The sequence below is a fragment of the Ursus americanus genome, chromosome 14, assembly GCF_024610735.1.
Source record: "Ursus americanus isolate L20-20 chromosome 14, mUrsAme1.1.p, whole genome shotgun sequence".
Taxonomy (NCBI): Eukaryota; Metazoa; Chordata; class Mammalia; order Carnivora; family Ursidae; genus Ursus; species Ursus americanus.
In genome coordinates this window covers 52520308-52536429 of record NC_142140.1, presented here as the reverse complement: position 1 = coordinate 52536429, position 16122 = coordinate 52520308, and the positions used below count along the sequence as shown (strand labels likewise).

Sequence of the window (16122 nt, the reverse complement as noted above, 5' to 3'; positions counted from 1 at the left end):
GAAACTGATGCTGGTGGAACACAGCTGGAGCCAGGGCCCAAGGAGCGAGGGGGGAAACGGCACCGCCCCAGATGTGCCATGCCTAGGTCTGAGAAAAACGGATATTCGTTGCCCATTCCCATCCCAGCACTTCAGGGGTGTTCCTGGCATCCCCAGTCCCCAGCCACGAATATACACAGCAGCTAGATTCATTCTTTTTAATACCATCCTAAAACTCAGGGTGGGCCAGCATGGCCTCTGGGCTCAGTAGCTGTGAAGGAGGGGCCCCAACACCCCTAAGGCAGGTCACTGCAAGAAGGCACTCATGAGGGGGGGGCTTCAAGACCCTCCTCTGTTTCTTCATATAAAATTGGAGGAGGGAGGACCCCAGAGGCAGAAGGAGGTAGGGAGACTGTTCCTTCCAGCCTATGGGTGGAGGGAAAGGCAGGGAGGAAGCCAGGTGCTGGATGCTGGGAGCAGAAACTGCTAAGTCAGGGCCTTCCCTGACACATGACCCCCATCTTCCTCCCTCTAAAGTTTACAGCCCCAGCCTGGGGAGAGGGAAGGCCCCATGTCCAAGTCCCCACCTCTTCTCTCTCCTAGCTGGTACGAAGTTGATAATCTGCAGGAAAACAATGAGCAGAGACCATCTCAGAATTTGGGGAAAGGGAACAGAGGGAAAGCCCCCCTCCCTCATTTATCCCCCACCCCAGTGCTCATAATCAACCCCATGGGTATGTAATAAGGCTAAGAAGGGGGTTCAACACAGGGAAGGTAACCATAGCAACAAGCTTGTTTCCAGGTACAGATGGGGGTGCTGTGTGTTCAGTCTCTTGTCCAAACCCTATCAGCACCCTAGAGAGGGCATCTGCCCCCATTTTAAAGATGGGCAAACTGAGGCCAGGCCTGTTGCATTTTGGTGCCCTCTGGGCCAGAGTGTGGTCAAAGCCCCAAGACCATCCTTTGGATCTCCTTGATCCCAGTGTCCCAGGGAGCCGGGCTGCCTTACCGCCACTTTGGGTGATGTAGCGAACCCATGGCAGGGCCTGGTAACCGCTTTTCTCAATGATCTTCATGTATCGGACCTGAAAGGGAATGAATCAAGGTGGAGCAGGTGGTGCAGAGAGCCTGGCTGTGGGGAGAGGACTATATGTAACACAACTCGGGGGGAATGTGGTGACACGGTCTCTGAGTGATGAGGTGACATGGGTTGGGACAAAGGTGTGGCACGGGCAGTGGGGGGAGAGGAGTGGGCAGACAGTCCAGAACACTGGGAAAGAGATGACAGAGTGTAAGGGAATAGACACAGGGTGGTTTTGGGGGGACGAGATGGCATAGGCCAGGGAACAGATGTGACTTAAGCCAAGGGAATGGAGAGCCCACTGAGGCCAAGGAACGAAGACACCTCCTCTCTACACTCACCTGGATCCCGGAGACGGTGAAATAGGGGATCTCAAACTTGACCCCAATGGGGGGCCGGCCCTCTACCTCCTCCTTCTCCACACTGGGGAGGCCAAAGTGGGCACGCATCAGGTACTCCTTGCCCCCCTGAGGGCACATGGGGGTATCAGACACACCAAGAGGCCTCTCTCTGCCCCAGACCATCCTCACGACAGCCCCCAAAGCAGGCTCTGTTCTTTGTCCATTTTAGAGTAGAAAGTGAAGGCTCCTGGCCAAGATATAGCTGAAGCTTCTAACTATGAAGTCTGATCAGAGGGCTTCTAATGACCAGCCCCCATTTTCCAGGCCCTGATGGATTCCCCCACCCCACCGTTTGCAGGGACCGACCACATCCTCCAACAGCCCAAGGATGAAGGTAACATGATCCTGTCTATGTCACAGATGGGCAAACAGAGGCTCCCTGAGGGGAAGGGGGTTTCCCAAGGCTATGCAGCCCAGAGAGGCAAGAGTGGAGAACTTGAACCCCAGGCTGGTTTCCTCAAGACCTGGGAGGTGGGGAGTTTAACCACCACGCTGGCCTGGTTTCCAGCTTTATTACCCCTAAAGGATAGCCATGTGCATACACACATGGGTTTCTGATTTATTCTGTCTTGCTTGCAAGCCGCAGGGGCAGGTCCCTCAGATCCCACACCCATCCCAGTACTCACCGGGAAAGACTTAATACTCCAAATAACAACATTCTTTTCTGGCACGTACTTGGCGCTGCCTACACTCGTCTTGAAGCGTGGGGAGTCGGCATCACTGGGCACGGGCACGGATATCTCCACGCCGTTGGCCACCGACTGCTTCTTAAACTGCCCCTTGGCCTGTCAAGGGAGAGGGTATGGGGGGTGAAGAATTCACTCCTGAATTCTGCAAATATTCAGCAAGCCCTTTTCCCGCATGACCTCGTAGAGAGCCTCCGCAGTCCTCAAGTGGGAATGACCATCCTGCCCATTTCACAGATGAGAACATGGAGACGCGGAGAAGCTAAGGCATTTGCTTGGAGATGCACAGCCCGCAAGTGGCAGAGCTGGGGGGTCACACCTGCGGGAGACTCCAGAGGTTCTGTTCTTAGTGCCTTCCTTTTGGAAAGTGTCCTGCATCTGTGCCTGGTCCAAAAGGCTAATGATGCCCATCACAGAGGAGTTTTCACTTGAAAACTGATGAGCCCCTAGCATGTGCTGGGCCCCGAGCCAACCACTTGGTCCTCCCCCTAACTCCCTAAAGTAGGATCCATCCCTGAGGTCCATTTTACAGATGAGGAGAATGAGGTACTTTGTCCAAGTCAATTAGCTGGTACCTGGCACAGCAGGGACTTGAATGGAGCTTGTGCTGTCAACCATCGTGTGCCTTCCTTACAAATAATGAATCAGTTACATGTGTAGTCGCTAGCATTATGATTACTACCACTGTTGATGAATTCGGGGGAGGGAGGTTTGAGAGATGGGATCAAGGGCAGAGGACCTTGAAGTAAACCAGAGGGGATATTCTTTCCAGGAAGCACCGGCATTAATGGCCCCTTCCCCTTTCCCCGCCTACCGGGATGGGGATATTGAGGGGCGTCAAGACCCTTCCTGGTGACCGTTCATTCACCTTGCAATCCAGCTTCTCTGGCTCCCCGGGACCAGGGAACAAAGTCAAATCTAAAATCACAGACTCTTGAGACAGGCAGACGCAAGTTCAAACTTCTTCCTAGATGGGGGACATCTGCACCCCTCTGAACCTCCGCTTCCCTGTCTGTAAAAGAGGGCTCACTCTAAGCTGTGGAGAAGCTCCCGTTGGGACCGTGGGAGACATGCACAGAGCTGTTCATGGCAACGAGAACTAGAGTAGCCAAGAATTGGAACAACCCTTGCAAGAGAAGGAACAGATACAAAAGATCCCCATGGTGGAATATTCTACAGCTATAGAAAGAGCCGTACTAAGCTTCAGCTCCTGGGACTCGTGTTCAGATCAGTCTTACACAACCAAAGCAAGTCAGTCCACTGATAGGATCAGAAACCTGCAGAACAAAATACTTATGGTTAAAACTGTGGGCGGCAGGGCGCCTGGCGGGCTCAGCCGGTGGAGCGTGCAACTCTTCATCTTGGGACTGTGAGTTTGAGCCCCAGGATGGGTGTGGAGATTACTTAAAAATAAATCTTAAAATAAAAAATTTTAAAAACCTTTTAAAAAATGTGAGTGGCAAAACTATAAAGTGAATATGCTGAGGACTTTCTTTAAACCATGTATATACTACATGTATGGATATATATTGGTTATGAAAGTAAGTAAGTAAAACATGTCAGTTGGTGTTAAGTCATAGGGGAAAAATAGAGCAAAGAGGGAGGTGGGGAAGGATAGGGGGTTGCAAATTTTTTTTTATTTATGTATTTCGTTTTTTAAAGATTTTATTTATTTATTTGAGAGAGAGTGAGAGAGAGCACTTGCTGGGGGAGGGAGGAAGGGCAGTGGGAGAGGGAGAAGCAGACTTCCCACTGAGCAGGGAGTCAGATGTGGGGCTCGATCCCAATACCCTGGGATCATGACCTGAGCCAAAGGCAGACGCTTCACTGACTGAGACACCCAGGCACCCCAGGGGGTTTACAATTTTAAATAGGGAAATCAGGAAAGGCCTCTGAGGAGGTGACATTAAGCAAAAAACTGAAGGAGATGAGGGAAGGAGCCATGTGAATATCTGGGGCAGGGAGGGGGTATGAGTCAAAGGGAACGGCCAGTGCAAAGGCCCTGAGGTATGACCTTATTTGGTGTGAATAAAGAGGAAGCTGATATACCTGGAATGGAGGGAGGGAGGGAGACAGTGGAGGGAGGTAAAGAAGGAAGGTGACAGGGCAGACTGCGGCAGAGCCTTGTGGGCTGCCAGGACTTTGCCTTTTACTCTCGGTGAAGTAGGAGCTTGTCCTGTCTTCTCGCTGTCCAGACACAGTGAGACTGGAGTGCTCCCAGGTGCCCTCTAAGGGAACAGATGGTGGGGGGCGAGGGCAGGAGCTGGGAGACCAGGGCAGATGCAGTGGAGGGACTGTGAAGTGGGCAGATTAGGGATCTATTTTGCCCAGGATTTGCTGATGGTTTGTCTATCTCCCCAGCTGGCCTGCAAGCTCCTTGAGGACAGCGTATCTTTTATTTCTTCTCTCTTGTCCCTTAGTTCCCGCACAAAGTAGAGGCTCAGTTAAAATAATAATATGAACAGCTAATACTTTGTCCATCATTTAGACATTATTGAGAACCTACTACATGCCTGACACTGGGGAAAAGAAATCCACACAGGGGAGAAGTAGATGTGATGGTCAGCAGAGAGGAGACCAGAGGGGGTGGGAGAGGGTGGGAACCGAAATTGTGGGCATGGCTGCTGGAACAGCAGCCTAGGTAGAAGAAACAGCCAATGCAAAGCCCCAGGGAACTGTGCCTGACACGTTTGAGAAGCAGCCAGGAGACCAGTGGGGCTGGAGGGGAGTGAGGAGCCAGGGAGGATGGGAGAGACGGGGTTAGGCCAGTGATTGCAGGGAGGGGCAGATCAAGCACTGTAAGCAATTGCTCCCTGGGCCTACCTTGACCATGATCTCCACTCGGCTGTGGGAGAACTTCTCAATGACGGACTCAATCCAGATCAATGGCTTGACCTGCAGACAGCAGAGGAGGGAGTTCTTGGAGGTTCTGGGGGCAACTCTCACCCCCTGCAGCGAGGCTTTACCCTGCTTCACCTGGGTGCTGAGGCGGTAGGACATGAGCTCAAAGTCGCCGTCGGGTGGGATGAAGGAGATGGTGCGATCATTGTCAAAGCGAGAGAGCCGCACGCACTGGTGGAACTTCACGTCCTCCAGCTCCACGGACTTGTTCTTGCTCCCTGAAACTCGGAGCCGAGCAGGTGGGCAGGTGACCCTGGAGGCCTGGGCTAGAGACCCTATCCCAGGTCTCTAGCCCTGCCTTCCCCACCTACCATTTGCCATTACCTGCCATATTACAGGTAAGGAAACTGAGGCCCAGAGAAGATGAGTAACTTGCCCGGGGTCACCGAGGTGGCCAGGGGGCAGAGCTAGGATCTGAATCCAGAGAATCTGGGTCTTGCTGTCAGGTTTTTAAATAGGATGCTATTCCGTCCTCCTACTCCCACTGGAATGTCAGCTCCACAGTGATTTGTCTTTTTCACCCTTGTACTTGTGCCAGGCACCCAATAATGAAGCCCTGTTTGCGCCAATGAGCCAGCAGCCGCAGCACCGGCTGTGACCAGCAGAGGGCACTCGAGTGCTTATTTCAGAACTGGCTGCAATTCTCTGGGTGTCCGGATGGGGTAGGGTGGGCTCCCTCCCGTGCCCCCCTCCAGATGCTTACGGCCAGTGAGCTCAAAGAGCACACGGTCGTTGAGGCCAAGCCGCAGCTCTGGCATTCCCGACAGAAACACCTTGAGCTTGATGGTGCCCACGATCTCGCTCAGCAGGACGCTGCCGTTGGCATTGACCTGAGGATACACATACAGGGGTCAACAAGCATAGGGCCTCCTCTGCTGCCCCCAGCCCAGGGAAGGAGTGGGGGAGAGGGATGGGGGCTCACCAGCAGGTTGACAGACTCTATGACATCGATGAAGACCTCATTCTTCTTGTACTTGATGCCCTCGGAGCGCCAGGACACAGCGTTGGTGACAGTGGGCGGCACCCGTGATTTGCCGGTCTCCAGCTTGTTGCCCTGCTGCGTGATGTACCTGTCGGGAGGGCAGCAGCGACGAGGAGCTGGACCTAGGGCCACTTCCCGGACCCTCCCTGCCTTCCGTCCATGAGTCACCCCCCCCCCCCCGTGGCTGCCCCGGTGGCCCACTCACTCCTGCAGGATCTTGCTGTCCGTGGTCTGGGGGAAGCCGAAGTCCATGAGCTCGTCCAGCAGCTCATAGACGATGACAAAGTTGTCTCGGATGCTCTCCTCCTCCAGCTCCTTGAAGTACTCGGAGAACACCTGGGGGCGCGGGAAACAGACGTCAGCAGAGGCGTCGCTGGGACCTCACTCTACCAGCCAGCAACCCAAGAGGCAACTGTCGAGTGCCTACTGTATACTAGCGCTGGGACATTAAGAATTCAGGGAGTCCACAAGCTTGAGGGGTTTGGGACCCCACATTCAGAGCCTCTGGGAAGTTGTAGGCATAACCACAGCAGAGAACCTGTCAGTCATCTGACATTCGAAAAACCCTCCATCCCTCATTCCGCTCCAGCCCCACTGGCCTCCTCTCTGTTCTCACCTCGGAGTCTTTGCATATGCTGTCCCCTCTGCCTGGGATGCTCTTCTCACAGTGGCCTTCTTGTCATTCAGGCCTCAGCTCAAATGTCACCTCCTCAGTGAAGCCACTACCATCCCTCCTCCCCCTTGAGTGTCAAGGTGAGACTAGCACCCCAGTCATGGGTTCTCATAATGGCCTGCTGCACCTTCTTCATGCCCTTTGGCTCCTCGGGACAGGCAGGGACTGTGCCTGCCTTGTGAACAGCTGTGTCCCCTCTTTGCCTGGCAGGGGACAGATCAATACACGTTCCTTGTTTGTTGAAAAGTATTTACTGAGCACTTTCTCAGTCATCGAGAATGGCATCTAGCAAGCACTCAAATTATTATGTGATTCTATAAACAGTGCTAATGCTCACCATAATACCAAACCGTTATTGAGCACTTACTGTATACTAAGCACTGTCTTAAGCATTCATAAATATGAATTTGACTAAATTGTATAACAACCCCAAAGTAGGACTTGTTGTAACTCCCAGTTTAGAGACACTGAGAGAAGGGACTTGCTCAAGGTCACACAGCCAGGGCGGGGGTGGGGGAGGTGGGCAGGGGGATTTAGATCTGGGATTGGAACCCAGTTTTCTCTGGCTCAGATTTGAGCAGTGCACTGTCTTGGAAACCTCCGTGGTCCTTGCCCCACAGGGAGAGATGATCCCATAGCAGCTAATGAGAACACAGAGATGGGGCTTCAATGGAGGTCAGGGAAAGCTTCCTAGCAGACATGGATCCTGAAAGGGAAGGGCAAACTGAGTGGACAGAGAGACCAGCCCGCCAATGGGAAGCCAGAACCTACCTCCACCGTCTTGTAGAGGAAGGAGTACACGAGGGAGGCGTTGGCATTCTTCAGCGTGGTGGCCACCACTATGGGCAGCAAAGTTAAGGAAAAGGTGCCATTTTGGAGGTCTCAAATGGAGCACAGATCCTAAAACCTCACCGTGCCCACTCCCCCCAACCTGAGCCACTGACGTGCTGTGCAACTTCTGCCCTCGGTCCACCCTCTCTGGGCCCAAGTTGCCACCACCCCAGGCCTCCAGGAACCCCGCCAGGGACTGGATACAGTACAGGTTGCTGTGTTTGATCCATAGGAAGTGGACCCGGCCGTGGCTCAGCAGCGGGGCCAGGGCGCCCTCCTCCTCCCGCTGCATGAGCAGAGGCATGAAGTGCTCAATCTCACTCATGGCCACATCACCCTTGTAGTTGCGGCTGATCAGAGGCTAAGGATGAGCAGAGAAGGCCTGGTCACCGCTGGGGTCTGGGCCCCTTCATCCGGGGGCCTCAGAGCGCCTGGTTCTGCCTCTACTTCCTGGGTGCCGAGCAGGGGCAGGACTCTGCCGCTCTGTGCCTCAGTTTCCTCCTCTGTAAAATGGGTGCATGATAACAGCAAACGTGTCCAGAGTCCTCAGTGAGGACCAGGGTGTGTCCTACTTAAGACTGGACGTGTGCTAACTGATTTGGATCTCACTACAGTCTGTGGGGTAGGCAGCGGCATCTTCATTGGAAGAATGGGGACGCTGAGGTGTGAACCGTGTGTCTAACAGGAGGGGAAACCGGGAATTGAACCAAGACACCCGGATCCAGAATCCCTGCTCCTGCCCAGGGCTTCACTGGCACCAAACTAGTGAGGTGGGGATGACAAAAGGGAAGGGAAGGGAAGGGTGGGGAGGAAGGAAGCGAAGAAGAAAGTAAGTATAGAAAGAGAGACGGATACCCACATAGTGGCTGTCCAGCAGCAGTAAGCACTCAATACGAACGTACCTACTTCCCAAGCTCCTTTAGTCCAGGACAGAGAATCACGACAGCCCAGAGCTGGTCCTCAAACACCCTTAGCTTTCACCACCACCGTTTTTATTGATTTGAAATGACAGGGCGAATGACAGAGGGCTTCAGAAAGGGGCAAAGCAGCCCCAAACGGCAATGAGGGTCTCCTGCCCCTGCTGTCTTCTCCAAATATGAATCGTGGGGATGATGAAATAGATGGTGATAGAAATAACTTCAACCGACTGAACGCCTCAAGTCTGCAGCAGGGCTACTGTGCTAAGTAGTTTACACTCATCGAGTTGTAGTCATTCTTCTTGGGTGGGGACCTCTGTTATTCCCATTTTTACGGAAAGGGAGACTGAGGCTCAGAGAGGCCGAGTCCCTGGCCCGCATGCGGTTGGTAAACAGTGGAGGTGGGATTCGACCCGGGACTTCTAGGGATTGGGGGAGGGGTGTTCCCACGCTCCCAGAGCTTTCTGGAGCCTCCACGCCCGCGCGGAGGGGCTGCCCCTGGATCCAGGGGAGCGCAGCCTCACCTGTCCTTCCCCCCTATCCTCCCGCGCCCGGCCCACCTTGCCCTTGACGTCGAGGATGAAGACAGCGGAGGCGGACATGGTGGCGGCCGGCGGACTCGGGAAGCGGGGAGGGAGCGCCGGGAGGCGACGGCGGCGCGGCTTCCTTCTTCCTGCGGAAGCGCCCGCGCGCAGGTGAGCGCCCAGGTGAGAGCGTCTTAAAGGGGAGGCCTCCAGGTGCGCGGCGCTGTTGGCCGACACGAAGACTGCTGCGGGGCGGGGCTTCGGAGGGGACGGCTGCCCCGCCTCACTATCCCTTTGCACTCAGGAGAGCTGATGGGAGGAGTCTCCAGGCCAACCAACCATCCCTCCGTCCACCCAGCCAGCCCGCCAGACGGCCAGCCACCCACTCACCCCCCACCCATTCACCACCCACCCATCATCCATCCACCCAACCATCCATTCGTCCAACCAGCCGGCCAGCCACCCACCCATCCACCCACCCAACCATCCATTCATCCAGCCAGCCAGCCAGACACCCACTCACCCCCCCACCCATTCAGCCACCCACTCACCCCCCACCCATTCAGCCACCCACCCCTCCATCCACCCACCCATCCATCCATCCATCTCCATCCATCCACCAGTTCATCCATTCATCTTGTTTCTCTTCTCTCTCTCCCACATGCACATCAGCCCCAATAGAGCAGAGATTTTGTTCTGTTCGTGTCTGTGTCCCCAGTGCCCCACACTGGGTACTCAATAATATTTGTCCAGGTCCGTGGGGAGGGGAGGAAAAAAAAATATTTGTGCAAATCATTCATTCATTCATTCATTCATACAATAACTATTTACTAATTAATTTATTCTTTCACTCAGGTATTTACTGACTAGTAAATTCTTTCACCGTGGAGCTGTGGGTAGCTCTCGGGGCAGGACAAGTGTAACTGCTTTTATTGTTATTCCTTTTTTTTTTTTTTTAAGATTTTATTTATTTATTTGACAGAGAGAGACAGCCAGCGAGAGAGGGAACACAAGCAGGGGGAGTGGGAGAGGAATAAGCAGGCTTCCAGCAGAGCAGGGAGCCCGATGCGGGGCTTGATCCCAGGACCCTGGGATCACGCCCTGAGCCGAAGGCAGACGCTTAACCACTGAGCCATAGGCGCCCCTTATTGTTATTCCTAATGTTACTCGTAATCGTTCCAAAAGTATTTATAAGCTCCTGTGATGTGACACTAAGATGCTGATAGAATGTTGAAAAGATCAATGGTCATTATTATTGTGACTATATTATAAAGTTATTCACTCAACAACATTTATTGAGCACCTTCTGTGTGCTGGATGGAACACATGGAAGCCGCTTTCATTATGGTAATGCTGCTGCTGGTGATTCGTGCAGAGAATGAATGTTTGTCAAGCACCCCCTGTGCCACTATGGATGGCAAAGAGACCAAGCCACTCCACTGCTCTCTTCAAGGGAGGGTGACAGGCACACAACATAAAAACCAAAAAACCACGATGACCTCTGATCATGACGGAGATCCTCTTGATCATCTTGACCGAGATCATCTCTGATCAAGAAGGCGAGTGAGCTGGTGCCAAGGTTTTGGGGGGGATGTGAGACGGGGAGATCAGGGAAGGGGCTGCCGTTTGGAAACTTCCTGCCATGACCTTACGAGCAGGGAGAAGACAGAGGAAAGAGACCTCAGGCAGAACCTGGCATAAAGCGGGTACTAATATTGTTTTTGTCGTTGTTGTTTATATGTGCTGGCACAGCACGAGGCCTCAGGAGCCAGCTGCTTGGACTCACGTCCTGGCTCTGCCACCAGCCAGCTGGGTGGCCTCGAGCACCTGCCCTGCCCTCCTGGGACTCCTGTCTGCACATCTGCGAAATAGTGTTAACTGCTCTTTCCTCCTTAGGTTATTCTGCGGGTGCATGAGTTATTACCCCCACCATTACCCATGGAACAGACCTGGGATGTAGCCAACACTCAAGAATGTTATCATCATTATTCGCTATTATTGCTATGATTATTTACTGCGTAGCAGCTAAGAACACAGGTGGCGGCGGGACGCCTGGGTGGCTCAGTCAGTTAAGCGTCTGCCCTCGGCTTGCTCATGATCCCAGGGTCCTGGGATCGAGCCCCAAGTCCAGCTCCCTGCTCAGTGGGCAGTCTGCTTCTCCCTCTCCCTCTGCCCCCTCCCTGCTCATGCTCTCTCTCTCAAATAAATAATTAAAAAAAAAAAAAAAAAAAGGACACAGGTGGCCACTTTGAATCCGGACTCCACGATTGGCTCTGAGGCATTCGGCAAGGGATTGCACCTCTTGTGCCTCAGTCTCCCCTTCTGTTAAACAGGCATAAGAGTCTTGGCGCCACCTCCTCAGACTTCGCTAATTGCCTGGCACAGCACCTGAGCTCCCAGCACATCAGCTATTACAGACCCGCCAACCGTCTGCCCGCCTAGTGGGATGAGCGGGAGGAAAGGGAAACTCACTTTCAGCCTGGCTGGAACCGACCTGCTCAATAGAGGGAGGGTCCCGAAGAGCCTGGGGGTGGGGGGGCTGGACACCTAGCTGGCCCAGGCCTCATCCTTCCTTCCTTCCTTCTGCAAACCCAGCCCCACACCTTTATCAGCCTCTGGGGGTGGGGTGAGTGTCCCCACAGGGGACTTGGGGGAGGGAGGCAAGGACAGCAGCTGCTGCTATCAGACTACCCACTCCCCTCGCTGCGGGCCTCTAACGTGGATAATATCACAGCAACGGCAGTCCGGTCGAAGAGCGTGCATTTCTCCTGGTACTTCTGTCTTCTTCGATTTGTTTTTTCAAGTCTGTTTTTGTTTGTTTGTGTGTTTGTTTGTTTGTTTTCTGTTTGGCTCTGGTCTTCCCATTTTTGCTTTCCTTGATAATTCAGGACCCGAGAGGAAGACCTTTCCTGTCTTCTTACATTGCAAGAAGCAGAGGCCCAGAGAGCTCAAGCCACTTGCCCAGGGCTACACAGCTGTGAAGCAGTTGGGTGAGAATTTGAACTTGAGTCGTGGAGATCAAGAGCTCAATCCCAACCCACTCCCAACTGCTCTGCCACATTGCCGGATACAAGTATTCCTATTACTAACAACAGCTCACGCAGGTGGGGTGCTCACCATACCCAGGCCCTGCCCTAAATGTCTCCCCTGTGGGAATCCTTCTAGAAACAATGCCTTGAGTGAGGGAGGCCTATTATCTCCAATTGACAGACAGCATTGCCAAGGGGAGGAGAGCAACGGACTGACTTGGACAAAGTCACCCGGTCAGCAGTGGCAGAGCTGGAATTCCAGCCCTGCAAAGCCCAAGGTTTTATGCTGTCTTTGCTCAAAAGAGAAGGATTGCTGCCACCCTCCTTTCAATCTACCCTCTGCTCAGAAGGTGACCCAGGAGGATTGCAGATGCTGTCAGACCCTTGCCCCAGCCCATCATTACTGAACCTCTCAAGGGCCCTTCTCCTGGGTCCCTGAGATGTTTTTCAGGCAGTAAATAGAACCCAAAAGCCAGGGCCGAGAGCCCTGGAATCTGAAACTCAAGGTCTGTTTGGCTGAAAAATGCATGAACCCAAAAGCTCCAGTGGGGTCAGAGAACAGAGCAGCTCTGTGTGCCCAACAGCCCGCCTCAGCTGCAACGTCCCCTGTCCCCAGGGGCTGTGGCCTTGCCCCAGTTCCTCCTAGATGCCTGGAGCCTGCCCCAGTCTGCCTCTGGGACTCCGCCTCTAGGCACCCTCTGCAGTCCCTTCTCCACATTACTAAAGGGAGCGGTCTGAAACTCCAAGCTCCCTCACTCTCATATTCCCCATGGCTCCCACTGCCCTGGAGCTGCTGGGGCCAATACAGTGAGAAACAACCCCAGCTGACCTCTCTCACGACCCACCGCTTGAACCCCCTGCCCCAGACACACTGACTTCCTTAATTTCAGTTCCTCTCTCTCTTTCTCTCTTTCCTCCAGCACCTAACGGCACAGCGCTCAACGCCTGCTCCTTTCTGCTTTCTTAGCCCTTTTTCTCAAGCAGCAATAAGGTCTCTTCAGGAGCCCTTCTCTGATCTCTCAATCCATGCCTAGGTCACGTTCCTCCTCTGGGCTCTCCCAACTGTCCCATGCTCCCCTGTCCCAGCTGTGTTGCGCCCTGTTTTTAAAAATCTATTTTTTTAAAAAAACTTTATCTAACATAAACTTTGCCATTTTATCCATTTCAAGTGTACAGTCCAGGGGCCATGAAGCACGTTCACGGCATTGTGCAACCGTCACCACCATCCTTCTCCAGAACTTCTTTCATCTCGCAAAACTGAAACTCTGGGCCATTAACCGCCCCCCCCTCCCCAGCCCCTGGTGCCCACCATCTATTTTCTGTCTCCATGAATTTGACTCCTCTAGGGAGTTCATATGAGTGGAATTGGACAGCATTTAGCATTTATCCTTTTGTGACTGGCCTGATTAAATAGATTTTTAAAATATATTTTAATTTCATTATTTTTTAAATTGAGGTATCGTTGACAATGTTGTATTGGCATGTCTCTCTCTCTCTCTCTCTCTAATAGGAGAAAATACTCATGTAGGTAATTAAAACTCTACTGGAAAAAAAAAAAGATTTAAGGGCACCTGGGTGGCTCTGTGGGTTGAGTCTTGCTTTCTGCTCAGATCATGATCCCAGGGTCCTGGAATCGAGTCCTGCCTCCAGCTCCCTGCTCAGCGGGGAGCCTGCTTCTCCCTCTGCCTGCCGCTCCCCATGCTTGTGCTCTCTCTCTCCAAATAAATAAAATATTAAAAAAATAAAATAAAATATTTTAAAAAGAGAGAGAAGGAAAGAGAGAACATTGTAGATCAGAAAACAGGCCCCTTTGCCCCCCACCCCCTCCATCCTGGTCTTTCTGACAACAATTGGCATGTTCAGATCTTTTTCTTCTATTAAGTTACACGCAGATGTGTGTGTGTGCATGTGTGATGTCGGATTTCTCTCTTTTCCTCATACCATACACAACTAACCAACTAAATACAACTTGCTATTTTTCAACTTGCTATTTTTACTCACCACTGGGACCTGGAAATCTACCTGGGCTACTCTGGCAGGGTTATGGAGTTTCTGTGGGTTGTGAAGTCAGGCTCCAAGAGTTCAAATCCTCGTATAGCCCCACACTCACTACCTGGGTGACTGTAGGGAAATTACTTACCCTCTCTGTGTCATTTTCTCCAACTGGAAAATGGTTGCAAGAATTTAATAGGAAGCACTTAAGAAATGGCTTAACCTCTTTGTATCACTTTCCCCAACTGGAAGATGATTATAAAGATTGAATACAAAGCACGTAATCCCTCGTCTGATGTTGAGTAAGCTCCCTATAAACATTCACTCTTGTTATAACCTGCAGGGCCACCCCCTTCTTTCCTATTTACAATTTTTCCATTTTTAAAATGAAGCATGTTAAGAAAGGGCTGAAGTCAAGTGATTGCCACAAACTCAACCCACCTGTGTAACCACAGTCTTGCTTCCTGTCCCTCCCGGAAGCTGCCCCAGAGGCCCTACCACAAAGGCAACCACTGATCCACGTTCAGTTCCCAGTTCCCGTGGGTTGATTAGCTATGCCTGTCCGAGAACTTCATTCAAAAGTGCCTGGCCTCTGTCCCTCAGTATAATAATTTTTTTTGAGACTCATCAGTGTTATTACACTTAATAGTTGATGTCTTTTTATTGCCGAGGACTATTTTATGGTATGGATGGACCATGGTGTGCTGAGACAGTCACCCATTTCCGGACATCTGGGTTGCTTCCAATTTTTGGCCTTTATGAATAAAGCTGTGATAAAGTGTTTGTTTTGTTTAAAGATTTTATTTATTTATTTAAGAGAGAGAGAGCGGGCACACAGAAGAGAGTAAGAGGGAGAAGCAGGCTCCCCACTGGGCAAGGAGCCTGATGCGGGGCTCTATCCCAGGACCCTGAGATCACGGCCCCAGCGGAAGGCAGACGCTTGACTGACTGAGCCACCCAGATGCCCCAAAGCTGTGATAAAGTTGCTATGAACATTTGTATAGAAGATTTTGCCTTTCTTTCTTTCTTTCTTTCTTTCTTTCTTTCTTTCTTTCTTTCTCTCTCTCTCTCTCTCTCTCTTTCTTTCCTTCATTTGTTTTATGGTTTTGTTTTTCTTGGGTAAATACCTAGGAGTAGAATGGTTGGGTCACATGGTAGGCATTTGTCTAACTTTATAAGAAACTAAGAGACCATTTTCCCTTTTTTTAAAAAAATGTTTTGTTTATTTATTTGTCAGAGAGAGAACACAAGCAAGGGGAGCTGCAGGCAGAGGGAGAAGCAGGCTCCCTGTTGAACAGGGAACCCCATGTGAACTTGATCCCAGGACCCTGGGATCATGACCTGAGCTGAAGGCAGATGCTTAACCAACTGAGCCACCCAGGCATCCCTAAGAGACCTTTTCCTAAGTGGTGGTGTCATTTTGCATTCCCACCAGCAGTGTGGGAGAGTCCCATTTACTCCAGATCCTCACCTAATACTTGGTACCATTTAGTTTTAGCTCCTCTGATGAGTGTGGGGTGGTATATCATTGAATTTTAATTTGCATTTCCTTGATGACCTCATTCTTTTTATTCGCTGCATGGTATTCCCTCCCTCTCATGTTGCTTGCACTCCTTTGTTGGTGGACATGGAAGCCTCCCCCATTTTTTTTTTTTTTTTTTTTACAGTAACTATCAAGGCAGCAGGTAGTAACCTTTGACGGGTAGTTCTCAGGCACAGACACCTACGATGGCTTCTCCAGGGTCAAGGGCAGAGATGAATCGCACAGGCCAAACACGGTCGGATTTAATCTTTTCTGCCAGATAACATTTTGACCCACAGCATGTGCTCACCCCGCTGGTTGTTATCGGACTCTAAAATTCTTGCCGATCTGATGAATGAAAAATGGCATTTTTGGGTCTGTTCACTGGCGCACAGCCAGCGCTCAATATCTATTTGATGAGTGAACGGGTGGGTAGATAAATGAACGGGTGACAACTGCTCCTAGCCCACCAAACACACCGGGAGAGTCTCCCTTGAGCCCAGACGGGAAACAAAGGTTGGGGCCCCACCCTCTCCCGAGTCCGGCCCCGCCCCGCGTCCCGCCCCCGCCTGCTGCGGGCTCCCATTGGAGGCAGCGTGCGGGG

At 52.0% G+C, this 16122-nt stretch overlaps 1 protein-coding gene across 3 annotated transcripts; it reads right to left on the bottom strand.

Annotated features, from left to right (window-relative positions):
• Positions 1-191: 191 nt before the first annotated feature.
• Positions 192-9139, bottom strand: AP1M2 (adaptor related protein complex 1 subunit mu 2). Of its 3 annotated transcripts, none has more exons than XM_045774612.2 (12): positions 9012-9138; positions 7739-7895; positions 7475-7542; positions 6236-6366; positions 5971-6118; positions 5752-5878; positions 5124-5272; positions 4971-5042; positions 2088-2246; positions 1402-1527; positions 989-1064; positions 192-601 (listed from the first exon to the last, which is right to left on the bottom strand). In XM_045774612.2, the coding sequence occupies exons 1-12, from the start codon at positions 9051-9053 to the stop codon at positions 579-581; spliced, it is 1278 nt and encodes a 425-aa protein (XP_045630568.1). In that variant the 5' UTR covers positions 9054-9138; the 3' UTR covers positions 192-578. The 3 variants fall into 3 exon arrangements, with proteins under 3 accessions (XP_045630568.1, XP_045630569.1, XP_087723403.1); XM_045774613.2 differs by having other exon boundaries at positions 5124-5266; XM_087867277.1 differs by lacking the exon at positions 1402-1527 and having other exon boundaries at positions 9012-9139.
• Between the last annotated feature and the right edge of the window lie 6983 nt (positions 9140-16122).